We start from the raw sequence: 26,548 nt of genomic DNA, 5'->3' as shown, positions 1-26,548 counted from the left end.
TGTTTATTTTACTATTACATGTTTTACTTTTCTATTATTTCTCAATTTTTCCTTTCTGCATTGTTGGGAAGGGCCTGTAAGTAAGCATAATGTTGTTTACGAAGCATGTGACCAGTACAATTTGATTTAATTTGATTATTATGTTAAAGGAGACCTCCACACTGGTAAATTAGAACCATTTTGAATTTATAATGATCTGCCTTTAACAGTAGGCCTACACACCTTACAGACTTTTTCTTTAAATACATGTTCAGGAACTTTAGGGGCTACGAATTTGCCTCGCTTTGGGCTGGATGTGTCAATGTGTAGTTCATACATGCCACATCTATGAGCAGAATTACTATTTTACCTCAATTAGCCACGAAATCCCTAGTTTGAAAGCGACTGTTTACTGGAAGCTGTGCAGCACCATTTCCCCTATATTTTCCCCCAAGTGGTCCAGTCCCTTAGCAATTTGAGTACCAGCCAATGAGCTTCAGACCCTTGCCATTTGAGTGACAGCTAGCAAGATGCACACACAGCAGAGCGAGAGAGAGCAATGAGGTGGTGCACATACAGTATGTGACATAGTATGTCATGTTCGGGGACCACTTTTGGCTTGTGAGCGCTACATTCAGAAGTACTGGCTTAAAGTATAGTCTTACGGACTATTCCTTTTATCGGTAAGCCTACTAGAGCACATCTTACAGACTGTTCCTTTAACGGTAAGCCTACCACAGCACATCTTACAGACTGTTCCTTTAACGGTAAGCCTACCACAGCACATCTTACAGACTGTTCCTTTAACGGTAAGCCTACCACAGCACATCTTACAGACTGTTCCTTTAACGGTAAGCCTACCACAGCACATCTTACAGACTGTTCCTTTAACGGTAAGCCTACCACAGCACATCTTACAGACTGTTCCTTTAACGGTAAGCCTACCACAGCACATCTTACAGAGCGTTCCTTTAACAGTAAGCCTACCACAGCACATCTTACAGACCGTTCCTTTAACAGTAAGCGCACACAACTACAGTCAGCCTCACAGCACGTCTTGACTTCCCATGCCCACAATTGTCTGTGGCTGCTGAGAACCTTTCAACTCAGGGCTTTTTCCGTTTCCTAATAGCTCCCATCTGTGTGATAATGATCTCTATACCACAGGTGTAAAACTCATTCCACAGAGGGCCAAGTGTTTGCAGGTTTTGGCTCCTCCATTGTCCTTGATTGATGAATTAAGGTTACTAACTAGTAAGGAACTCCCCACACCTGGTTGTCACTGGCTTAATTGAAAGGAAAAAACTAAAACCTGCAGACATTAGGCCCTCTATGAAATTAATTTGACACCACTACTCTATACAGAGAGGAGAGGTGTGGGGCTGACAGAGGACTAACTAGGGTCAGATACAAGGACCTGCTGACCTCTAGTGGATACTCTGTGTGTTACTGAAACTGTTTACAACTCTATTCCTTCAACTTGGTATGTATATCAACTTGGTTTGTATATCTTAATGAAACTGTGTTTCTGATGAGAATCTGATGTTACTCAGACTTGTAGCCAGGCATAGCCACATCCTGATGAATACATAACAGATGAGATGGTAATGATGTAAACATTTCTGCAAGAATAATTTTCATCATTGATGATCAAGTGATGTTTCTTATTCCCAGCCACAGTCATAATTATGGCAAAACCTAGCCCAAAGGCCAGCAGATGGCGATATTGAGTTGTTTCATCTTACCGTCCAAACGCATTGTATTCGGCCAGCAATACATTTGTATCCCCTGTGGACCGGTTCGTACTTAAAACATTCTCCATTCAGGCTGCAAAGGCGACGATTTTCTCCTTAAATTGATTTAATGGTGAGAAGGCAGAGAAAATTGGGAAAATATGCATACTTTCTTTATGGAAGACCATTTTCCACCACCATGCTAGAGTTGCTAATACTGCTTCCTAATGTTGCGCCCTTCGTTCAGCCGGGGGTAGACTCTAAACATCCGACTGTTGAACGTGAGACACAATGTCCAAGACTAGTTTCTTCGGCGTTAACCACTCTAGCGTGTGGGTGGAAAATGGTGTTTCATAAAGAAAGTATTAATATTTTCCCTGTTTTATATATCGATATATTATATATATTTAATAATAACGCCTTGTGTTCCTTTAATGGTAAGCCTACCACAACCCCCACATTACCAGGCAAATCGTTTTTTTCTATATTTACAATTTAGGTCAGCTATGCTAGCCTATGGAGGCCCTTGGGAAACCCAAGTACCAAACCATCCAATGATGGATGGAGACATGTTGACTGGGTGGGGTAGGGGGTATGGGATGAAAGGTTGGGGGTGGAGGCCCACTTCTTTTTTTGTTTCCTTTTCCTTTTATACTGAATTTATTATCACTTAAACTTGATGTTTTTCTTACAGTTTTTCTTTTCAGTGGCATGGGTACACGTTTTATAAAATTATAATTTGAAATGGATATGCCTAAATCAGATCAAGAATGGATATTTATTGGTTTAACACACGTCAGTGTATTGTCTATAGTAAGGCTAATCAAACCTGGACCTCAATGTCTACTAAATACAACACTGCTTCAAGGCAAGCAACACTGAACCATGCATGAGAGCATAAGCTGTTCTGAACGACTGTGTGATCTCGCTCTCCGTGGCCGATGTGAGTAAGACCTTTTAAACAGGTTGACATTCACAAGGCCGCGTGGCCAGACGGATTACCAGGACACATACTCAGAGAAAGCACTGACCGGCGAGCAAATGTCTTTACTGACGTTTTCAACCTCATCCTGACCCAGTCTGTAATACCTACATGTTTCAAGCAGACCAGCATAGTCCATGTGCCCAAGAACGCTGAGGTAACCTGTCTAAATGACTATCGCCCCATAGCACTCACATCTGTATCCATGAAATGCTTAAAAGGCTGGTCATGCCTCACATCAACATCATCATCCCAGACACACTGGACCCACTCCAATTCACATACCGCCCCAACAGATCCACAGATGACACAATCTCTATTGCACTCCACACTGCCCTCTCCCACCTGGAGAAGAGGAACACCTACAGTGTATTCAGAAACTATTCAGACCCCTTCACTTTTTCCACATTTTGTTACGTTACAGCCTTATTCTAAAACAAATTAAACATTTTCCTCATCAATCTACACACAATTCCCCATAATGACAAAGAGAAACCATTTTTTTTGAAAGAATAAAAAATAAAAAACAGAAATACATTATTTACATAAGTATTTAGACTCTTTGCTATGAGACTTGAAATTGAGCTCAGGTGAATCCTGTTTCCATTGATCATCCTTGAGATGTTTTTACAACTTTATTAGAGTCCACCTGTGGTAAATTCAATTGATTGGACATCATTTTGGAAAGGCACACACCTGTCTATATAAGGTCCCACAGTTGACAGTGCATGTCAGAGCAAAAACAAAGCCATGAGATCGAAGGAATTGTCCGTAGAGCTCAGAGACAGGATTGCGTCGAGGCACTGATCTGGGGAAGGGTACCAAAAATTGTCTGGAGCATTGAAGGTCCCGAAGAACACAGTGGCCTCCATCATTCTAAAATAGAAGAAGTTTGGAAACACAAAGACTCTTCCTAGTGCTGGCCGCCCAGCCAAACTGAACAATCGAGGAAAAGGGCCTTGGTCAGGGAGATGACCAAGAACCCGATGAGCTCCAGATTTCCTCTGTGGAGATGGGAGAACATTCCAGAAGGACAACCATCTCTGCAGCCCTTTATGGTAGAGTGACCAAACAGAGGCCCTTCCCCAGTAAAAGGCACATGACAGCCCACTGGGAGTTTGCCAAAAGACACCTAATGGACTCTCAGACCATGAGAAACAAGATTCCCTGGTCTGATGAAACCAAGATTGAATTATTTGGCCTGAATGCCAAGTGTCACGTCCGGAGAAAACCAGACACCGCTCATCACCTGGCAAATATCATCCCTAATGTGAAGCATGGTAGTGGCAGTTAAATGCTGTGGGGATGTTTTTCAGTTGCAGATTTTGGGAGACTAGTCAGTATCGAGGGAGAGATGATCGGAGCAAAGTACAGAGAGATCCTTGATGAAAACCTTCTCCAGAGCACTCAGATCCTCATACTGGTGTGAAGTGTGAGAGAACATGTAGGTATTTACCTGATTTGTTTGATATTAATAAACTCAGCAAAAAAAATAAACGTCTTCTCATTGTCAACTGCGTTTATTTTCAGCAAACTTAACGTGTAAATATTTGTATGAACATAACATGATTCAACAACTGAGACATAAACTGAACAAGTTCCACAGACATGTGAACAACAGAAATTGAATAATATGTCCCTGAACAAAGGGAGGGGGTCAAAATCAAAAGTAACAGTCAGTATCTGGTGTGGCCACCAGCTGCATTAAGTACTGCAGTGCATCTCCTCCTCATGGACTGCACCAGATTTGCCAGTTCTTGCGATGAGATGTTTCCCCACTCAGAATGCTGTTCATTGACATACGCTTCTGCTACTGTTTATTATCTATCCTGATGCCTAGTAACTTTATCCCTACCTACAGTACCAGTCAAAAGTTTGGACACATCTACTCATTCCAGGGTTTTTCTTTATTTTTAATATTTTCTACATTGTGGAATAATAGCAACACATCAAAACTATGAAATAACACATATAGAATAATGTAGTAACCAAATATTTTATCTTCGACATTCTTCAAAGTTGCCACCCTTTGCCTTGAAGACAGCTTTGCACATTCTTGTCATTATTTCAACCAGCTTCATGAGGTAGTCACCTGGAATGCATTTCAATAAACAGGTGTGCCTTGTTAAAAGTTAATTGGTGGAATATCTTTCCTTCTTAATGCGTTCGGAGCCAATCAGTTGTGTTGTGACAAGGTACGGGTGGTATACCGAAGATAGCCCTATTTGGTAAAAGACCAAGTCCATACTTTGGCAAGAACAGCTCAAATAAGCAAAGAGAAATGACAGTCCATCCTTACTTTAAGACATGAAGGTCAGTCAATGCAGAACATTTCAAGAACTTTGAAAATGTCTTGAAAGGCAGTTGCAAAAACCATCAAGCGCTATGATTAAACTGGCTCTCATGAGGACCGCCAAAGGAAAGGAAGACCGAGAGTTACCTCTGCTGCAGAGGATAAGTTCATTAGAGTTATAAGCCTCAGAAATTGCAGCCCATATAAATGCTTCACAGACTTCAAGTAACAGACACATCTCATCATCAACTGTTCAGAGGAGACTACGTGAATCAGGCATTCATGGTTGAATTGCTGTAAAGAAACTACTACTATAGGACACCAATAATAAGAAGAGACTTGCTTGGGCCAAGTAACACGAGCAATGAACATGAGAAGTATAGAAATCTGTCCTTTGGTCTGATGAGTCCAAATTTGAGATTTTTGGTTCCAACCTCCATGTCTTTGTGAGAAACAGAGTAGGTGAACAGATGATCTCCGCATGTGTGGTTTCCACCATGAAGCATGGAGGAGGTGTGATGGTGCTTTGCTGGTGACACTGTCAGGGATTAATTTAGACTTCAAGGCACACTTAACCAGCATGGCTACCACAGCATTCTACAGCGATACGCCATCCCATCTGTTTTGCGCTTAGTGGGACTATCATTTGTTTTACAACATGACAATGACCCAACACACCTCCAGGCTGTGTAAGGGCTATTTGACCAAGAAGGAGAGTGATGGAGTGCTGCATCAGATGACCTGGCGTACACAATCACCTGACCTAAACCAAATGGTGATGGATTGGGATGAGTTGGACCGCAGAGTGAAGGAAAAGCATCCAACAAGGGCTCAGCGTATGTGGGAACTCCTTCAAGACTGTTGGAAAAGCATTCCAGGTGAAGCAGGTTGAGAGAATGCCAAGCATGTGCAAAGCTGTCATCAAGGCAAAGGGTGGCTACTTTGAAGAATATAAAAGATTTTTATTTGTTTAACACATTTTCTGTAACTACATGATTCCATATGTGTTATTTCATAATTTGTATGTCTTTATTATTCTACAATGTAGAAAATAGTGAAAATAAAGAAAAACCAATGAATGGGTAGGTGTGTCCAAACTTTTGACTGGTACTGTATATGTACATACCTTGTATCCCTACACATCGACTTGGTACTAGTACCCTGTGTATATAGCTAAGTTATTGTTATTTTTCTATTATTTCTCTTTTTTTCTCTCTGCTTTGTTGGGAAGGGCCTGTAAGTAAGCGTTTACTGTTAGTCTACACCTGTTGTTTGCGAAACGTGACAAATAAAATTGGATTTGAAATGGTTTGTCTGGTTTTTATCTTTCCCCTTTAATCATGGACTGATTCAGACCCTGTCAGTGGATTCTCTGGCCAATCAATACCATGCTTGTTGTCACGTTCTGACCTTTATTTCCGTTGTTTTGTCATTATTTAGTATGGTCAGGGCGTGAGTTGGGGTGGGCAGTCTATGTTTGTTTTTCTATGATTTTGGGATTTGTATGTTCCGGCCTAGTGTGGTTCTCAATCAGAGGCAGGTGTTATTAGTTGTCTCTGATTGAGAGTCAAACTTAGGTAGCCTGGGTTTCACTGTTTGTTTGTGGGTGATTGTCTATGTTAGTTGCTTGTGTCAGCACAGGTCTCATTTATAGCGTCACGGTCGTTATTTGTTTATTGTTTTTGTATATTTTGTATTCAGTGTTCCGTGCTTTATTTTATTAAATATTCATCATGAACACATACCACGCCGCATTTTGGTCGTTAAGCGCACGGTGTCGCCAGTACGTGCCCATAGCCCGGTGCGCTATAGGGCAGCCCCCCGAAAGTGTCATGCGAGTGTAGGCATCGAGCCAGGGCGTATGGTGCCTGCTCAGCGTGTCTGGTCGCCGGTACGCAGTTTCGGTCCAGGGTATCCTGCGCCGGCTCTGTGTACTGTGTCTCCGGGGCGCTGGGAGGGTGCAGTGCGTCCTATGCCTGCGCTCCGCTCGTGCCGGGCGTATGTGGGAGTGGAGCCTAAGGGAGAGGTGCGCGTAGTAGGCACTAGATCTCCCGTGCTTACCCACAGCCCGGTTCAACCTGTGCCTGCACTCTGGAGGGTCCGGGCTAGAGTAGTGATCCAGCCTGGGGGAGTGGTGCCAAGGCTGCGCACCAGAGCTCCAGTGCTCCCCCACAGCCCTGTCCTTCAGGTGCCTCCTCCTAACACCAAGCCTCCTGGCGGTCTCCCCAGCCTGGTGGGTCCTGTGGCAGCCCCACGCACCAGGCTGTCTCTGCCTCCTCCCTACAGGTGTTCCCGCCTGTCCGGAGCCCCTCGCTCCAGAGGCGCCAGAGCTTCCGCCCCTCTGTCCCGAGCTGCTCCCCAGTCCAGTGGGGCCATTTAGAAGGGTTGCCGTGTTCAGGAGGCCACGGAGGCAGACATTGAGGCAGAGAAAGACTGTGGTGAAGTGGGGTCCACGTCCCGCGCCAGAGCCGCCACCACGGACAGACGCCCACCCAGACCCTCCCCTATAGGTTAAGGTTTTGCGGCCGGAGTCCGCACCTTTGGGGGGGGGGGGGGGGGGGTCACGTTCTGACCTTTATTTCCGTTTTGTCATTATTTAGTATGGTCAGGGCGTGAGTTGGGGTGGGCAGTCTGTTTGTTTTTTTTCTATAATTTTGGGATGTGTATGTTTCGGCCTAGTATGCTTCTCAATCAGAGGCAGGTGTCATTAGTTGTCTCTGAGAATCATACTTAGGTAGCCTGGGTTGCACTGTTTGTTTGTGGGTGATTGTCTATGTTAGTTGCTTGTGTCAGCACAGTTCTCATTATAGCTTCACGGTCATTATTTGTTTATTGTTTTTGTATAGTTTGTATTCAGGGTTCAGTGCTTTCTTTTATTAAATATTCATCATGAACACATACCACGCTGCATTGTGGTCTTCCGATCCTTCTCGACTCTCCTCTTCAGATGAAGAGGAGGACGTCCGTGACACTTGTTCTTTCAGGGTCTAGACCTGGTTACTGTTAAGCACTTTGACGTTTTTGTAAAAATTAATTAGAAGGGAGTGACACCCATAGAAATAAAGTTATATTTCTATGCGGACACCTGCCCACAACAACCGGACGACAACAAGCTCACCAGAATGACACAGTCACCTTTGATCCAGATTAAAATGGCTGCAGCAGGGATGTAGTGGAGCGGAAGCACACCTAAACAAGGACTACACCACTGGTTTATTAAATAAAGTGTTAACACACCTGACTGTTACACCAACTTAGCATTGTTACCCATAGTGTTTATGTTACGCTCTCTTATCTCAACCAGCTACAGTGTTCAGCCACCGTTATGTTTTTAGCTTGTAACCTTAACATTGAGTTTGTTCAAATGTATAAACACTGCCATCTTCTGGCTGTCTTGATAAATATCCCCAAGGTAAATCTTTGATATCCAGGAAGTAGCCTTGTCATTTTTGAAAATTTGTAGGGTTTTTGGATGGTATTCAATGGGCAAAAATGTAGTGCAATAGTCTTCAGCAAAAACACTTTATAAAAGGCATCTGGCAGAAGTAAATTAATCCACAGACATTTGACATATCTTAAATGTCTGCATTTTCAAAAGATTATGGGACAGGACCCGGAAGCATGACGTAGGACGACGTCACTTGCACATCGTGTTGGCTGGGACTGGGAATGGCTATGGACCTATCATTTGTATGACAAGACAACAGATTCATTCACATCACTTATTACAAACGGGTGTACAATAAACAAATACACTACTCTTCAATCCTTACTGTAGGAGGGTCATTCCACGGAATTAGTATATTTGGAATCCCTTTGATATTTTAAGTAATTAAAAGGCTGTTATATTAAAATGTTTTAATTGTGGCAGGATTTTATGTAATCAACCCGGGATATGGTGTATTTTGTTGGTCCCGGGGTCATCCTGATAACATTTTAAGCCGACAGTCGACCTCTCCTCTCAGGTGGGGATGAAGACCAGGACAAATTTCATTCCTTGACCGGAATGTAACAAACCTCAGCATGGCACTCTTCCTCATCACTGGATTGTAACAACAACCTCAACATGGCCCTCTTCCTCATCACTGGATTGTAACAACAACCTCAACAGGGCCCTCTTCCTCATCACTGGATTGTAACAACAACCTCAGCATGGCCCTCTTCCTCATCACTGGATTGTTCCACATCGGTTGTCTCTTGGTCTGGATCATATTCTGTGTTGTCTTCAACTTCTGACACTTCCTCCTCTAATGCATCTTCACTGTCAGTTTCCTGGCCTCTCTCCTCCTCACCAGTGTCATGATCAAAGATATGATCAAGAGCCTCTCATACAGTATTTCATTTGGACATTGTGCTGCCACAGAATGAATTGTGAGCAAGGCCTCAAAAAAGCTTTATATACCAGAGCTGCGAGAAAAGTTCTAGGCATTATTGAAACAATGTTGCGTATGTTTGTGAGAACAGTCACCCACGAAGCATCTTTACTCATCGTGCCACAAAAGCCACAGCTCTTGCAGAGCAAGGGGAACAACTACTTCAGGTCTCAGAGTGAGTGATGTCACCCGATTGAAACGCTATTAGCGCGCACCACCGCTAGCCATTTCACATCGGTTACACTCACCCCCCTTTTGACCTCATCCTTTTCTGCAGCAACCAGTGATCCGGGTCAACAGCATCAATGTAACAGTTTAACTTCCCGTCCCCTCGCCCTGACCTGGGCTCGAACCAGGGACCCTCTGCACCCACTGACAACAGTCACCCACGAAACATCGTTACCCATCGCACCACAAAAGCCATGGCCCTTGCAGAGCAAGGGGAACAACTACTTCAGGTCTCAGAGTAAGTGACCCGATTGAAACGCTATTAGCGCGCACCACCTCTAACTAGCTAACCATTTCACATCGGTTACATGTGCACGCTCAAACACACATGCATGTGGGGGTCTGGGAGAGGAAGTGTGTCCATCTGATGAATGGGCATGTGCCTCCAAAGATTTTCTATGGGGTTGAGATCTGGAAACTGGCTAGGCCACTCCAGGACCTTGAAATGCTTCTTACGAAGCCACTCCTTCATTGCCCGGGGCGGTGTGTTTGGGATCATTGTCATGCTGAAAGACCCAACCATGTTTCATCTTCAATGCCCTTGCTGATGGAAGGAGGTTTTCACTCAAAATCTCACGATACATGGCCCCATTCATTCTTTCCTTTACACGGATCAGTCGTCCTGGTCCCTTTGCAGAAAAACAGCCCCAAAGCATGATGTTTCCACCCCTATGCTTCACAGTAGGTATGGTGTTCTTTGGATGCAACTCAGCATTCGTTGTCCTCCAAACACTACGAGTTGAGTTTTTACCAAAAAGTTATATTTTGGTTTCATCTGACCATATGACATTCTCCCAATCTTCTTCTGGATCATCCAAATGCTCTCTAGCAAACTTCAGACGGGCCTGGACATGTACTGGCTTAAGCAGGGGGACACGTCTGGCACTGCAGGATTTGAGTCCCTGGCGGCGTAGTGTGTTACTGATGGTAGGCTTTGTTACTTTGGTCTCAGCTCTCTGCAGGTCATTCACTAGGTCCCCCCGTGTGGTTCTGGGAATTTTGCTCACCGTTCTTGTGATAATTTTGACCCCACGGGGTGAGATCTTGCGTGGAGCCCCAGATCGAGGGAGATTATCAGAGGTCTTGTATGTCTTCCATTTCCTAATAATTGCTCCCACAATTGATTTCTTCAAACCAAGCTGCTTACCTATTGCAGATTCAGTCTTCCCAGCCTGGTGCAGGTCTACAATTTTGTTTCTGGTGTCCTTTGACAGCTCTTTGGTCTTGGCCATAGTGGAGTTTGGAGTGTGACTGTTTGAGGTTGTGGACAGGTGTCTTTTATACTGATAACAAGTTCAAACAGGTGCCATTAATACAGGTAACAAGTGGAGGACAGAGGAGCCTCTTAAAGAAGAAGTTACAGGTCTGTGAGAGCCAGAAATCTTGCTTGTTTGTAGGTGACCAAATTCTTATTTTTCACCATAATTTGCAAATAAATTCATAAAAAATCCTACAATGTGATTTTCTGTTTTTCTTTTTGCATTTTGTCTGTCATAGTTGAAGTGTACCTATGATGAAAATTACAGGCCTCTCTCATCTTTTTAAGTGGGAGAACTTGCACAATTGGTGGCTGACTAAATACTTTTTTGCCCCACTGTATGTGTATGTATGTGTGTGTGTGTTTGTGTGTTTGTGTGTGTGTGTGTGTGTATATGTATGTATGTATGTATGTATGTATGTACGTGTATATATGCAGTGTGTGTGTATGTATGTACAGTTGAAGTCGGAAGTTTACATACATCTTAGCCAAATACATTTAAACTCAGTTTTTCACAATTCCTGACATTTAATCCTAGTAAAAATTCTCTGTCTTAGGTCAGTTAGGATCACCACTTTATTTTAAGAATGTGAAATATCAGAATAATAGTAGAGAGAATGATTTATTTCAGATTTTATTTATTTCATCACATTCCCAGTGGGTCAGAAGTTTACATACACTCAATTAGTATTTGGTAGCATTGCCTTTAACTTGTTTAACTTGGGTCCAACGTTTCGGGTAGCCTTCCACAAGCTTCCCACAATAAGTTGGGTGAATTTTGGCCCATTCCTCCTGACAGAGCTGGTGTAACTGAGTCAGGTTTGCAGGCCTCCTTGCTCGCACAAGCTTTTTCAGTTCTGACCACAGATTTTCTATGGGATTGAAGTCACGGCTTTGTGATGGCCACTCCAAAACCTTGACTTTGTTGTCCTTAAGTCATTTTGCCTCAACTTTGGAAGTATGCTTGGGGTCAATGTCCATTTGGAAGACCAAATTTGTGAAGTGCACCATTTTGTGAAGTGCACCCGTCCCTCCTGCAGCAAAGCACCCCAACAACATGATGCTGCCACCCCCCGGCTTCACGGTTGGGATGGTGTTCTTTGGCTTGCAAGCCTCCCCCTTTTTCCTCCAAACATAACAATGGTCATTATGGTAAAACAGTTCAATTTTTGTTTCATCAGAACAGAGGATTTCTCAAAAAAGTACCATCTTTGTCCCCTTGTGCAGTTGCAAACCGTAGTCAGGCTTTTTTATGGCGGTTTTGGAGCAGTGGCTTCTTCCTTGCTGAGCAGCCTTCAGGTTATGTCAATATAGGACTCATTTTACTGTGGATATAGATACTTTTGTACCTGTTTCATCCAGCATCTTCACAAGGTCCTTTGCTGTTGGTCTGGGATTGATTTGCACTTTTCGCACCAAAGTACGTTCATCTCTAGGAGATAGAATGAGTCTCATTCCTGAGCGGTATGACGGCTGCGTGGTCCCAAGGTGTTGATACTTGCGTACTGTTGTTTGTACAGATGAATGTGATACCTTCAGGCGTTTGGAAATTGCTCCAAAGGATGAACCAGACTTGTGGAGGTCTACAATTTTATTCTGAGGTCTTGGCTGACTTCTTTATATTTTCCCATGATGTCAAGCAAAGAGGCATTGAGTTTGAAGGTAGGCCTTGAAATACATCCACAGGTACACCTCCAATTGACTCAAATTATGTAATTTAGCCTATCAGAAGCTGGACAAAAGGAACACCTAACACAGGGGCCCATGCTCAGTCCCCTCCTGTACTCCAGGCACGACTCCAACACCATCATCGAGTTTGCCAAATGACACAATAGTGGTAGGCCCGATCACCACCAGACTTGAACCCGATCGAACATCTCTGGAGAGATCTGAAAATAGCTGTGCAGCGACGCTCCCCATCCACCCTGACAGAGCTTGAGAGCATTTGCAGAGAAGAATGGGAAAAACTCAGTTCCCTCCTGTACTCCCTATTCACCCACGACTGCGTGGCCAGGCCCGACTCCAAAACCATCATTAAGTTTGCAGATGACACAACAAATCATTAAAATCCAGACAGAAAATATTTACACAAGAAGCAATCTAATATCACACAGTCAAACTCAGTCGTTTAGTAAGTTCACCATTCTGCGATTCTCGCTGTTAATAACAGTCTGATCACCGACAACGACGAGACAACCTATAGGGAGGAGTTCAGAGACCTGGCCGTTTGGTGCCAGGACAAAAACCTCTCCCTCAACGTGATCAAGACAAATGAGATGGTTGTGGACTACAGGAAAAGGAGGACCGAGCACGCCCCCATTCTCATCGACGGGGCTGTAGTGGAGCAGGTTGAGAGCTTCAAGTTCCTTTGTCACCAACAAACTAACATAGCCCAAGCACACCAAGACAGTCGTGTAGCTACCTCATACCCCTGCACATTGACTCAGTACTGGTACTCCCTGTAGCCATGCTATTTTTACTTGTTATTGTTATTCACTGTGAATTTATTCCTTGTCACTATTTACATTGTTTTTTTATCTAACAGAATTGTTGGAAAAGTAAGCATTTCACTGTTAGTCTACACCTGTCGTTTACAAAGCGTTTACAAAAATTGATTTATGTAGTAGTAACAGATTTATGTGTTGTGTTACCCATACCAGGGTTCTGATCAAGAAAAACTTGTTCATTATAAATTACCTTATTTTTGCTTTTTATAAAAAATAATTGTATGATGCAATACATTCATTCCATTCTTGTGAATCTTCTATTGTTGGTTGCTCCTGGATATTGTGTTGTTGTGTAGTGGTACAGTGGAGTGACACTTGTCATACTCAAAGTTCAAATAGCCAATATGATTGATGTTGCGCCATTCAACGAGAAGGATTAATTCTAGTGTTTGAAATACCTAGAATCATTACAAAAACACACAACACAGGACCAAGCTTGGCATTGGATTTCATTAACCAATGTTTAAAATGTACAGACAATGACAAAATAATTGAAAAGATAGACATTGTGCTAAAAAAAAACAGTTCTCTTAGCTTGTCCTGCCTTGTGCATAATTGATTATTATCTGCAATTATGCCCGCCCTGCTTTCAAGACTAAAGTTTGTGCAAAGCATTATCATAGTTAATTGTCTCTTCCACATAATGTAGAGACTACAGTAGGAAGTAAAGCAGCATCTATTTGGCCCATTCTTCTTGTGATAGTGTAGCTACAATAACACTTCTACCAAGACTCTGCTTTTCAACCCCATAATAACCCTTAATACCTGGAATTTAAAAAGCCATTCAAACAGATAACACTGCAAAACTGAGACATTAAAATGCCACCTAAGAGTAATGATTGGCTCTGTTGCTAAGCAGTTAAGGTATTTTCTAAGGGTTGGATGGATTCAAGACTTAAGCCAAAGGTATCATGACTTAAGGCTCAGTATTTTATATACATTTCCACACTACGAGGTTAGAACAAAACTGTGAAAATGATAATGCCCTTTTAGCTGTTTGAAAAGACCACCTGAAATTTCAGCCTCTTTTGGTGGGATGGAGTTTTGGCCTGCCTGTTGAAATCACCAGGCAGTAAATTAGTTAATAGACCAATAAGAAAGAGTTCCAAACCTCTCTGCCAATAACAGTTAGTATAAGACCACTCCCATACAGTCCTAACAAAATTCTTGCTTGAGAAATTGCACATTTTTCCCGTTTTTCTTAGGGGTGATTTTTTTAAACAATCACAGTTGGGTACTTAATTGTTACCAAGAAATGATTTGATATCAAGATAAAAATGGCTGCATTGGACCTGTAATACTATGAATACTGAGACGAATACAAGTATAGGTCTACGTTCCAATATGTCCATAGGTCCACATTGGAACCTAGAGTTAAGCTCTTATATGCACATTCTAGGTTGCTCTAGCTGATTCTTCCTCACCAGATGACCAAACAGGAAAGTATTTTTTATTTTACTTCACAGTCAGTCTGTCTCAAATGATACCCTATATAGTACACTACAAACAGTGCACAAAATAGGAAATAGGGTGTCATTTGAGTACCATTCATCACATTTCAGTCTTTTTCATAAGTAACTTTGTCAGCCAGCATAGTTCACTTCACAGTGTAGTTGCTTGGTTGGTGTCAGCTCTACCGTTTGCGGACCTTGGTCGAACCTGGGTTGAAATTAGCACCAGGAGCATACTGTAAATATTTGAAAGAAAACATCCTATTTTCGACCCAGGTCTGGTACCCTAGTTCTAAGCTGGTTCTCTGCCTGTCCCCAGTGTCTATGCCTTGCTCTTCTTCTGCAGCCGGGTCCTGGTTGGTTCTGTGAGGACCAGTGGCTCCTGGACCACCATGGCAGGGTACTTCCTCCCCAACATCTCCACTTCCACCTTCTGCCCTACAGAACACAGCTCCACTGGCAAGTAGGCAAACGCCAGGCTCTGCTGCGTGGTGTAGCTGTAGGCCCCAGATGTAGTGTTACCAACCACCTAGGAGAGATAGAGAAGGTTGCAGGAATGCAAAAGGTGGGTGGAAGTGTAAGCCTCTAATGTTGTGTTGCCTCTATACTCCCCCCCCCACACACACACGTTAACCCCAAACCTTAACCCCAAACCCTAACCCTTAAGCCTAAAATAGCATTTTAACAAATTCATTTAACAAAAACACAGCTCTGTTACTACTACAAAATCAAATCAATTTTATTTGTCAAATGCTTTGTAAACAACAAGTGTAGACTAACAGTGAAATTGTTTCTTACCTTGTCAGAACATTCTGGTGACTTGTCAGGACACTGTGGTCTTGATAAGGTAGGAAAACAATGTACACACACACACACACACACACACACACACAGCTCACCTTGCCATTGAGCCAGATAGTCTCGTTGCCCTCGGGGTCAACATCATCCGTTTCCATGGTGATGTATGACAGCTTCCTCTTCAGACCTTTAGCTTTTATCTCCTGCAGCGCTGCCTTACCGATGAAGTCAGCATGCTGGAGACAGACAGGGAGAGATTTGAGAGTGTTGGTATGTGTCCTTTATTTATAAGTAGAATAAATAACCCCAAAAGGAATACAGGACTGTAGGAGAAAATGTTAAGTAGACGTAGTAGGCCACAATTTCATAACATCTAAAAATAAGCTACACGTTTGAATATGACACCAATATTTGAACACAGTGGTTGACTGGTGAAACAGCAGTAGCTAGTAACAATGTCTACCTTGTTGAGTTTGATGAAGTAGTCCAGACCAGCTTCCAGGGGGTTGGTGTCACAGTTCATCTGATGAGACAAAAACATCAGTCCAACAGCCACAAACAACTTAAAAAGGTGTGTGTACGTACCTCTGCACCCCAGCCTCTGAAGCCTTTCTCCAGTCGTAGTGATGACATGGCGTAGGTACCAAAGTTGTCGATGCCCTCGTCCTCTCCTGCTGCCATGATAGCCTGGTACACAGCTGCCATGTCCTTGTGAGGAATGTACAGCTCCCAGCCCAACTCACCTGAACCACAGTCCGTTAGTTGAGCTGTACATGCACTCACATGCCACACATACTCTTAAAAATGTTTAAGCCCACAAACACACCTGTGTAGGAGATCCTGATAGCTCTGAGGTTGATGCCACCCAGTTGAATGGGTTTGCAGTGGAGGAACTTAAAGCTTGCATCGCTCATGTCCTCCTGAGTGAGTTTCTGTAGAACATCTCTAGCCTTTGGTCCAGCCACACCCAACACCCCAATTTCCTCTGTCACGTTGGAAATATCTACATCATACGCCCCCTCTGCTACCTCCTTCTCCATCCACCTGGGGTTAGGGAGGGATCCATGGGGTTAGATTTACAACTTCAAGGAACTCAAAAGGAAAGGAAACACTGGCACAATGTTGATTCAACTAATAAAAGTCTTCAATATGAACTTTGATTAGTTGAATCATGTATATTAGTGCAGGGCTGGAGCAAAACCCTGCACACACATGGCCCTTGGAGGTCACCACTAGGGGGTGATATACAACACCAGCAGACTGTGTTGTATAAGGCAAGGGCTGATTTCAAGGTTTTACTGCTAACCTACAAAGCATTACATGGGCTTGCTCCTACCCATCTCTCTGATTTGGTCCTGCCGTACATACCTACACGTACGCTACGGTCACAAGACGCAGGCCTCCTAATTGTCCCTAGAATTTCTAAGCAAACAGCTGGAGGCAGGGCTTTCTCCTATAGAGCTCCATTTTTATGGAATGGTCTGCCTACCCATGTGAGAGACGCAGACTCGGTCTCAACCTTTAAGTCTTTACTGAAGACTCATCTCTTCAGTGGGTCATATGATTGAGTGTAGTCTGGCCCAGGAGTGTGAAGGTGAACGGAAAGGCTCTGGAGCAACGAACCGCCCTTGCTGTCTCTGCCTGGCCGGTTCCCCTCTTTCCACTGGGATTCTCTGCCTCTAACCCTATTACAGGGGCTGAGTCACTGGCTTACTAGAGCTCTTTCATACTGTCCCTAGGAGAGGGTGCGTCACTTGAGTGGGTTGAGTCACTGATGTGATCTTCCTGTCTGGGTTGGCGCCCCCCCTTGGGTTGTGCCGTGGCGGAGCTCTTTGTGGGCTATACTCGGCCTTGTCTCAGGATGGTAAGTTGGTGGTTGAAGATATCCCTCTAGTGGTGTGGAGGCTGTGCTTTGGCAAAGTGGGTGGGGTTATATCCTTCCTGTTTGGCCCTGTCCGGGGGTGTCATCAGATGGGGCCACAGTGTCTCCTGACCCCTCCTGTCTCAGCCTCCAGTATTTATGCTGCAGTAGTTTATGTGTTGGGGGGCTAGGGTAAGTTTGTTATATCTGGAGTAATTATCCTGTCCTATCCGGTGTCCTGTGTGAATTTAAGTATGCTCTCTCTAATTCTCTCTTTCTCTCACTCTCTGAGGACCTTTTTTATTTTTTATTTCACCTTTATTTAACCAGGTAGGCTAGTTGAGAACAAGTTCTAATTTACAACTGCGACCTGGCCAAGAGCCCTAGGATCATGCCTCAGGACTACCTGACATGATGACTCCTTGCTGTCCCCAGTCCACCTGGCCGTGCTGCTGCTCCAGTTTCAACTGTTCTGCCTGTGATTATTATTATTATTTGACCATGCTGGTCATTTATGAACATTTTACCATCTTGGCCATGTTCTGTTATAATCTCCACCCGGCACAGCCAGAAGAGGATGGGCCACCCCACATAGCCTGGTTCCTCTCTAGGTTTCTTCCTAGGTTTAGGCCTTTCTAGGGAGTTTTTCCTAGCCACCGTGCTTCTACACCTGCATTGCTTGCTGTTTGGGGTTTTAGGCTGGGTTTCTGTACAGCACTTTGAGATATCAGCTGATGTACGAAGGGCTATATAAATACATTTGATTTGTCTCAGGGTGTATGAGAGACAGAGAGCTGAATGAATAGTTAGAATAGAGATTCATTTGTTTTTAATGTGCTGTTTGCCTATTGGAGCAAAGAGAGGGGCCGTTAAAGTAGCAGCTGCTGTAACTACCAGTGTTTCTAAGTGGGATAGAATAATGTTATATAATGGATTACTGAATCCTTTTATATGGGACGGCTAGACTCTACACCTTGTTAGCTGGCCTGGGATGCTTAGAGTCTTTCTGCCTGTGTTACCTGAGGTCATGCAGCTCTGATCCAGATCCTGTGATGAGGAGGAACTCTCCAGGTGTGAGCTGGGTAATGGTGACCTCAGCGTAGACTCTCCCAGTGGGGGTCAACATGTGGCTGATGTTAGTCAGGCCCACCTGACAGGGGAGAGAGTGAAACATAAATATAACCTAAACCTCTGCCTGAGCAGCAAACAGATCACTGCCACCTGTTGGCAATAGTGAGTTATATAGGGACTTATACAGTGGTGCAATGAGCTGTCTATGAGAGTCAGTGAGTTTTGCCTGGTGTGATGCAATGATACATTTAGTCCCTCTCGTTTTGGGCCTAGCGTTGGTGAGATACAGTAAGATGTAATATAAAAGCACAGTGAGTTGTGTACAGAATATTTGTAATACAGTGAGTTGTGTACAGAATATTTGTAATACAGTGAGTTGTGTACAGAATAGTTGTAATACAGTGAGTTGTGTACAGAATATTTGTAATACAGTGAGTTGTGTACAGAATATTTGTAATACAGTCAATTGTGTATAGAATAGTTGTAATACAGTGAGTTGTGTACAGAATAGTTGTAATACAGTGAGTTGTGTATAGAATAGTTGTAATACAGTGAGTTGTGTATAGAATAGTTGTAATACAGTGAGTTGTGTATAGAATAGTTGTAATACAGTGAGTTGTGTACAGAATAGTTGTAATACAGTGAGTTGTGTACAGAATAGTTGTAATACAGTGAGTTGTGTATAGAATAGTTGTAATACAGTGAGTTGTGTATAGAATAGTTGTAATACAGTGAGTTGTGTACAGAATAGTTGTAATACAGTGAGTTATAATACAGTGAGTAGTTGTGTGTAGTGTTATCCTTACCTTGGGCATAGTGTTGGCGAACAGTCTGTCCAGCAGTTTATGAGAATCTTTCCCTTTAACAATGAACTTGCCGAAGGGTGTCAGGTCAACGACCCCAACCTTCTCCATCACCAGCTTACACTCCCTCCCCACCGGACCGAACCAGTTGGTACGCCTGAAACTGGGCCTGAGGAGTAAAGACAGACACTTGTGGGTTAGTTACTTGGTTAATTTAAAATGTAATGGCAAAGTATTGGCTGAGACAGACCTGCACAGTTGTGAAGAGGGCATGGCAGTGCCTCTTTCCATTAAGGAGGTTGAAAAGATTTGAATCCTCAAAAAGTTAGAGCTGCACCACCGAGAGCATCTTGACTGGCTGCATCACCGCATGGTACAGCAAATGCCCCGCCCTCGACTGCAAAGCGCTACAGAGGATGGTGCGGACAACCCAGTACATCACTGGGGCCGAGCTCCCTGCCATTCGGGGCTATATCAGGCAGTCTCAGAGGAAGGCCCAAAAATGGAGAAAGTCTCCAGCCACCCAAGCACATAGACTGTGCACACATAGACTGTGCGAAGCTGTCATTTTTTATTAACCTTTATTTAACTAGGCAAGTCAGTTAAGGACAAATTCTTATTTACAATGACGACCTAGGAACAGTGGGTTAACTGCCTTGTTCAGGGGCAGAACAACAGATTTTTACCTTGTCAGCTTAGGGATTCGATCTAGCAACCTTTTGGTTACTGGCTCAACGCTCTAACAAATGAGGACAGAATTTTACCACGCTATGCGCTTCTGCACGCAGAGGTCCCGTTCTGTGAGCTTGTGTGGCCTACAACGTTTTCACTCTTAGACGTTTCCAGTTCACAACAAAAGCACTTACAGTTGACCGGAGCAGATCTAGAAGGGCAGAAATTATACAAACTGATTTGTTGCAAAGGTGGCATCCTATGACGGTGCCAAATTGAAAGTCACTGAGCTTTTCAGTAAGGCCATTTGACTATGGAGATTGCATGGCTGTGTGCTTGATTTTATACACCTGTCAGCAACAGGTGTGGCTGAAATAGCCGAATCCACTAAGTTGAAGAGGTGTCCCCATACGTTTGTATATTTAGTGTATTTATTGGGTAGAGTTAGTTGCCAGACTTAACACTTTGTTATAAAATAAGTCAAACAAAGACATGGTGTTAGGAAGGAGACTATTCACTGCCAGTACTTACATAACGCTGCATCACTGAGTCCTTATACAGTAGGTTTTATAGTTTTACATATGGAAAACTATTTTCATATACCATGGGCATAATTTCATAAAGAAATCCCACAGGTGGTGCTAAATTCTCTGAGTCAATAAATAGCCTAGTCAATCACTGGTGGGTGGCCAAGTGGAAGCTAACCCTGGGTTTGAGTTGGCCAACAATCTTAAACCGGCGTTTAAACGGGCCAACTGGAACCTAACCCTAAGTTTGATCTCCAAAACACCTCCAGCTCTTAAAACAAAAGTGGTTTCAGACCAACACCTGATGCGGATGAAGTCAGACTAATATTATCAGTCTATAAGGGTATTGAACAGTAGCTACACAGGATTTATTTCCCACGGCATTACCTGTAAATAAATGTGTTTTGATGTTCTCTAAATGGTTCTATTGTGCTGGCTAGAGTAACTGTTACATAATGCCATGTTACAGTCCGTGAGCTCACCTCTAAGACCCATTGGGGCTGACTGATATTTTTACAGGGGGTGGTCTCCACTCCTCCACTGGGAGCTGTCCAGCCTATCCTAACCTCCCCCCTTCCACCCCCCCCAAAAAAGAACACCAAGTCCTTGAACATTCTAACACACTCTCGGCTGCACCAGGACGAAACCACACTGCTGTCATGTGCCCAATTTTTGTTTCTTCTTTTAAGTCCATCAAAGCATATACCATATACAAAATGAATTTATATGAATGTAGGTACAGAAATTGTTTGCTCTGTGGGAAATGAATGTCCTACTAGTCAGTGACAATTACGTGGAGTTGAGTTTGTGACAGCAACTATGTGAGATAGGAAATCCCAGGACACAGTGTCTATAATACTATGATCTTCTATGTAATGGAACTCCTTACCTTCTAACGACTCTTGTGAGCGTCAGAGCAAAACATGTTACACGTGTGTTCGTGAGAGTCTCATAGATAACTTTTAATAGTTTGTATCTTAAACTATTCCGACTCCACAGATGTTTTTGTAATAAGACCCGGTCCTGGTCCATTCGGCATCCACCCTTGTCTCACAAACAACTCAACCCCAGTTAATCACACAGACTAATGGTTGGTATCTGCAGATGCAGACAAAATAGACAAATCCAATAGTATGACTCTGTAGCTCAAAGGGGTTTGAAGTCCTAATTCATGCCGGCGTTATGGTGGGACTCATTGGGTTAACGCTCAGTGTATTGTCATATTTGTACTGATTGATTGACTGGTTTGGTATCTTACTTGTAACCGGCATTGTCTCCAGGCTTATAGAACCAGTGAGGCTGTTCCCAGCCGGCGTGGAACCCCATGGAAGCTTTTCCCTTTAGCAGCTCATACACACCACTCGTCCTGTTGGTCGGACGGCCAGCAAAACGCTCCTCTTTAGGGTAGCCCACTGAGAGAGGGGGGGGGGAGAGGGAGAGCAGAAGGGGGGGGGGATAAAGAGAGAGAGAAGAGTTTTGACAGCATGAGCGGTCGTGAGTAGATGCGCTTGTTTTGTGATCAAAGCGAGAGCTACAGGTGTACATCTGTTCATATCCTTTACTAGCTCAGTTATGGATCATTTGCAGTCAGCAATGGGAAAGTGATTGCTTCCTACAAGAGCTCAAAATCTTTGAACAGTGCGTCAGGTAAAGAGCTTTTTTTGTCTTAAAGGGGCTGTGTTGTATTTTGAGACGGGTTTGCATAAGCTAAGTAGGTAGAATGTAGCATAATTTGTCTGATTCTCTGTAATAATGGTGTGGGAATAATTATGCATTTTATTTTGTAAAGTGGTTTCTTGCATCAAACACCACTATAACATGTTGAGTCACCTTGTCTGAAGGACAAGTGGATTAACAGGTTCATGTCAAGATCTGCATGTTTTTTTCAAAAGTCTCATGGAATCTAGGCCTACATTAACTGCTACTGTAGACTGAATGATAGAACAGCTATGTCCATGTTAAAATATTATGGGATGCATTTTCTCCATTGCTTTTGCCACTCTCGTAGGCCTACATTATGATTAAATAGCCATAGTAGCCTACTTGACCACTTAACTTCAAATCAAATCAAATCAAATGTTATTTGTCACATACACATGGTTAGCAGATGTTAATGCGAGTGTAGCGAAATGCTTGTGCTTCTAGTTCCGACAATGCTGTAGTAACCAACAAGTAATCTAACCTAACAATTCCACAACTGCTACCTTATAGACACAAGTGTAAAGGGATAAAGAATATGTACATAAAGATATGAATGAGTGATGGTACAGAACGGCATAGGCAAGATGCAGTAGATGGTATCGAGTACAGTATATACATATGAGATGAGTAATGTAGGGTATGTAAACATTATATTAAGTGGCATTGTTTAAAGTGGCTATTGATACAACTTAAAGCGGGTACAGCCTCAGTGTTTACAATAAACACACAAAGTTGCACAGGATTTTCACAACTTTCAAGTTTGTGCATAGCAGACCTGAAAATATGCTCAGTGATGAAAAACATTTGAGGGAACATTGGTAGTGACTACTCACCCACGTTGTTGAATCCATAGGACTCTCTGGCTTTGGCACACAAGTAGGGTACAGTGGTCCATTTTCCATACCGGTTGGGGTCACACTCAATGAGGTCATAGGGGGGTTCCCCTGTCACGATCCAATCACTGAGGAACTTCCCAATGCCACCGGCATGGATCACTCCATACCTGGGACACAAACAGACCCTGAGGTAAGCCTTTAAGCTACAACCTCCTACTCCCTGTCAATCAAACATAACAAGGCTTTTATAGTTCCCACAATAGGGAAGATGCTTAGAACCTTCACACTACACCATCCAGTCATATTGATTTCAGCATCCACCCGACCCCATCACACACACAAACACTCCCGTTTACCCGAAGCCGATAGCGGTCCAGTAGTTACGTGCTCCCTGGTGCGGTCCGACCATAGGAAGGAGGTCAGGGGTGTAGGTGATTGGTCCAGATACAATGTTGATGATGTCAGCATTCTTCAGCACAGGCACCATCTCCATGGCCATCTCTACGTGGTGCATGATACGATCCAGGTCTGACTCAAACAACTCCTTACCAAAACCTGTTCAACACACACACACAGAGAGTACAACTGAGGTAAAGGCATAGAGAGCGAGGGCGAGAGAGGGTGAGAGAGCGATAGAGTGATCAGCAGACAGACCTGGTGGTACTCCATCTCTAACCCAGGAGTCCTGCAGCACCATCTTCTCCTCTTTCTCATAGGGTCCAAACAGCAGTCCATCTCTCTCCTGTCTGAGGTAGTAGGAACCCTCCAGGTCCCTGATCACTGGCAGCTCTGCCTTTAGTGCCTTTACCTAGACACAACAAAACACAAACTTTATTAAACATCAAATCAAACGCTGTTAAACATCACAACACATTTACTGTAAAAAAATGCACAATGAAGGATAGTTAAGACAGTAAGACGTTAAGATGTAATTCAATTAGTACCTCAGGCACCGTTGCCGTGACAACATACTGGTGATGGACAGGGATAGTGGGGTGGTCAAAGCCAATCTGCTGGCCAACTTCCCGGGCCCAGAAACCTGTTAAACAATCAAAGATTAGTAATGAGTTCATGGTCTGCACAGGAAATTGATGAGTTTCGATGAGACCAGGAAGCAGTTAACACAGACAGTAGGGAGAAAGACACCACCAACGTGTAAACAGCCATTCCTGAACCGCTCCAGTCTCCACCATAAGGAAAGAAAAACAAGGTTAGGGATAGAGTCTCACACACACTTACACTCTCTGCCCTCTACCAACCAGCCTTCACTTCTTGAGACCAAAACACTGTAAAGCCAACTGGGTCCCACAGAGGATTGTAAAAAGATATTGACATAAATGGAGGGGTGCGTGTGTCGAAGGGATGTCTTGAGCAGAAAATCGCCATAAAATTGTAGAATATTAGAATCCCATATACAGAGTGTATAAGCTGGCAGCTAAGAAGAGTGAGAGCATGACTTACTACAGTACTATGGTGTACTCTATGCCACTCATATGGGCTGTATTCAAAATTGTACCCTGTATAGTCCATTAGTTTAGGCAAGAACCATGGGTCACTGGCCAAAAGTAATGCACTATATAGAGATTAGGATGCCATTTCAGATTGAGACCTGCTATATTACACTAACAGAGTTAGCCGTCTGAATATGGCTCCAACACTATGGCTCCAACATAGAGATCCTATTAAATTACTCCAAATGTTTTATCTTTATTCTAATTCTGAATTTTAAGGGCTCCACATCTTAGGACAGGGGTTCCCAAACTTCTTAACTTCTTAACTTTGATTATTTCCTGCAATTGTAAACATTGTCATTGGGTGCAAAGAAAATGTTGCAGTTTTAAAGCAAACATTCTATACGTTTTGCAATGTCTAATGTGTATTCATGTGATATTTGAGTGAAAAAAATTACAACAATATCTTCGGGCGAATTTTTTTATTTAGAAAAACATTAGCTGACATTGTCTAGTTGATCTGGACAGTTCTGACAAGTTAGTCACTGCATACCTTAGAGATATTTCTAACATGACAAGAGGAACTGATGAGGCACTACCCAATTTCGAAATTGCACCTTATGCATTCTACTATTATAACTTTCAAGAGTAAGTTTAAAGTTTAAAGCAAACCCCTCACACCCCCACCCCACAGTTTGGGAACCACTGAGCTCCAAGACTCCCTGTTCTACCAGGTGATTCACTTTAGAGGGAATGTCAAGTTACACTCCGACTCTCTCCATAGAAGCTAATTTCTGTTTTAAACTTCATCAAAGGCTTCATTTTCAAAGAACAACATTTTCTTGGAGCTTTTTCAGTTGAACAATTATTCCAGTTTATTTTGAAGAGGTCAGCTGAGATTGCAACACCTGGCTGTTGGTGATATTACTGTGGTTGTAAAACAAGACAGCTCTTTCCCAAAGCCGTCACCTTCTTTTGAGGTTTAATGACCATGTGCAAACCAGCTTTTTAGAAGCATTACCGACGTTCCTAAAGCCTTTCTTGGGAGCGTGTTACTGCCGCCCTGCTAATTAGCTTCCCCACAGAAATACTGGCACAAATATGAATGTTCCTACCCCATAACATTCTGAAGGTGAAAAAAAAACTGATCAGTCATAGCCACCAGATTCACAAGGTAATGGATACGCCCCTTCAATAAAAACACTCACTCACTACAGTACCTGTGTATGTCACAGAACCATTGCTTGACCACGACAAGCGCAAAACAGTCAATTCATAGTATTGTAGCGACCCGCACAGACAGCTGTGTGTTATGCGTTAGGCTAGTAGGTGGTTGTGTTGTACTTACCAGTACCCAGGGTTCGCGGGGTCAGACATGCCAAATAACCCGCTATCTGCCAATCACGAGAATGCCTGGAATGTTCTGATGCCGGGCATCCTGGCGGTTGGCGTGAAGGGGGGTTGGAGCATTGGAAGTGAAAAGCAGGTTTAGCCTTTGTTCTCTCTTATGTCTGGCCTTCACAAGTGAAGGTCACTGTTGGCGTGGGCTACGGCCAAACAGTAGCCTGTGTAAAGTTGGGTTAATAAATAAACCGTCAATTCGTAAACTCAACCCTCTGTCTGGACAATTGTTCCTTTATGATCTAGTCAGGTCATTACATTGGTGTCAGAAGTAAAAACATTGATAAAAGTTAGCCAGCTAGCTAGCTGACTTCTGTGGCTAGCTACCGTAGGTGAGAACGGGGTTGAAAATGCTTCGAGGGAATCCGAAAGAGAAGGTGGAGGTAGGGGACGATTATGGCCAAGGAGGTGCGTGTGCACGGACGTCGGAGGATCTGGCTGAGGAGATCGCCAGGGCGTCGGAGCCCAGAGGCCGCTTGAGGGAGCTCAGGATGTAAACAAACATGGCGGCGCTCAGTTCCCGGCTGCGTCCGTATCTGTTACGACACCGAAGTATTCCGGTAAAGCGGATTGGGAAGCTTTTCATGCTCAGTTTGAACTGTTAGCTCATTTTGGAGGGTGGT

The 26,548-nt window shown here is 43.4% G+C and overlaps 1 protein-coding gene across 1 annotated transcript in view; it reads right to left on the bottom strand.

Moving 5' to 3' along the window:
- Positions 1-13,784: 13,784 nt before the first annotated feature.
- Positions 13,785-26,548, bottom strand: part of LOC139408544 (dimethylglycine dehydrogenase) — a 29,422-nt gene continuing 16,658 nt past the window's right edge. The window contains exons 6-17 of the mRNA XM_071152554.1: positions 24,018-24,112; positions 23,728-23,881; positions 23,430-23,628; positions 23,071-23,240; positions 21,795-21,948; positions 19,341-19,506; positions 18,483-18,613; positions 16,429-16,646; positions 16,188-16,345; positions 16,066-16,125; positions 15,704-15,838; positions 13,785-15,333 (exon numbers count right to left, since the gene is read on the bottom strand). Coding sequence (XP_071008655.1) covers positions 15,127-15,333; positions 15,704-15,838; positions 16,066-16,125; positions 16,188-16,345; positions 16,429-16,646; positions 18,483-18,613; positions 19,341-19,506; positions 21,795-21,948; positions 23,071-23,240; positions 23,430-23,628; positions 23,728-23,881; positions 24,018-24,112 — 1,847 coding nt within the window. The 3' untranslated portion in view covers positions 13,785-15,126. The remainder of the gene's footprint in view (positions 15,334-15,703; positions 15,839-16,065; positions 16,126-16,187; positions 16,346-16,428; positions 16,647-18,482; positions 18,614-19,340; positions 19,507-21,794; positions 21,949-23,070; positions 23,241-23,429; positions 23,629-23,727; positions 23,882-24,017; positions 24,113-26,548) is intronic.

Source organism: Oncorhynchus clarkii, chromosome 5 (genome assembly GCF_045791955.1).
Source record: "Oncorhynchus clarkii lewisi isolate Uvic-CL-2024 chromosome 5, UVic_Ocla_1.0, whole genome shotgun sequence".
Classification (NCBI taxonomy): domain Eukaryota; kingdom Metazoa; phylum Chordata; class Actinopteri; order Salmoniformes; family Salmonidae; genus Oncorhynchus; species Oncorhynchus clarkii.
Note: the sequence above shows the minus strand (reverse complement) of the source record. Positions and strands in the feature narration are given on the sequence as shown.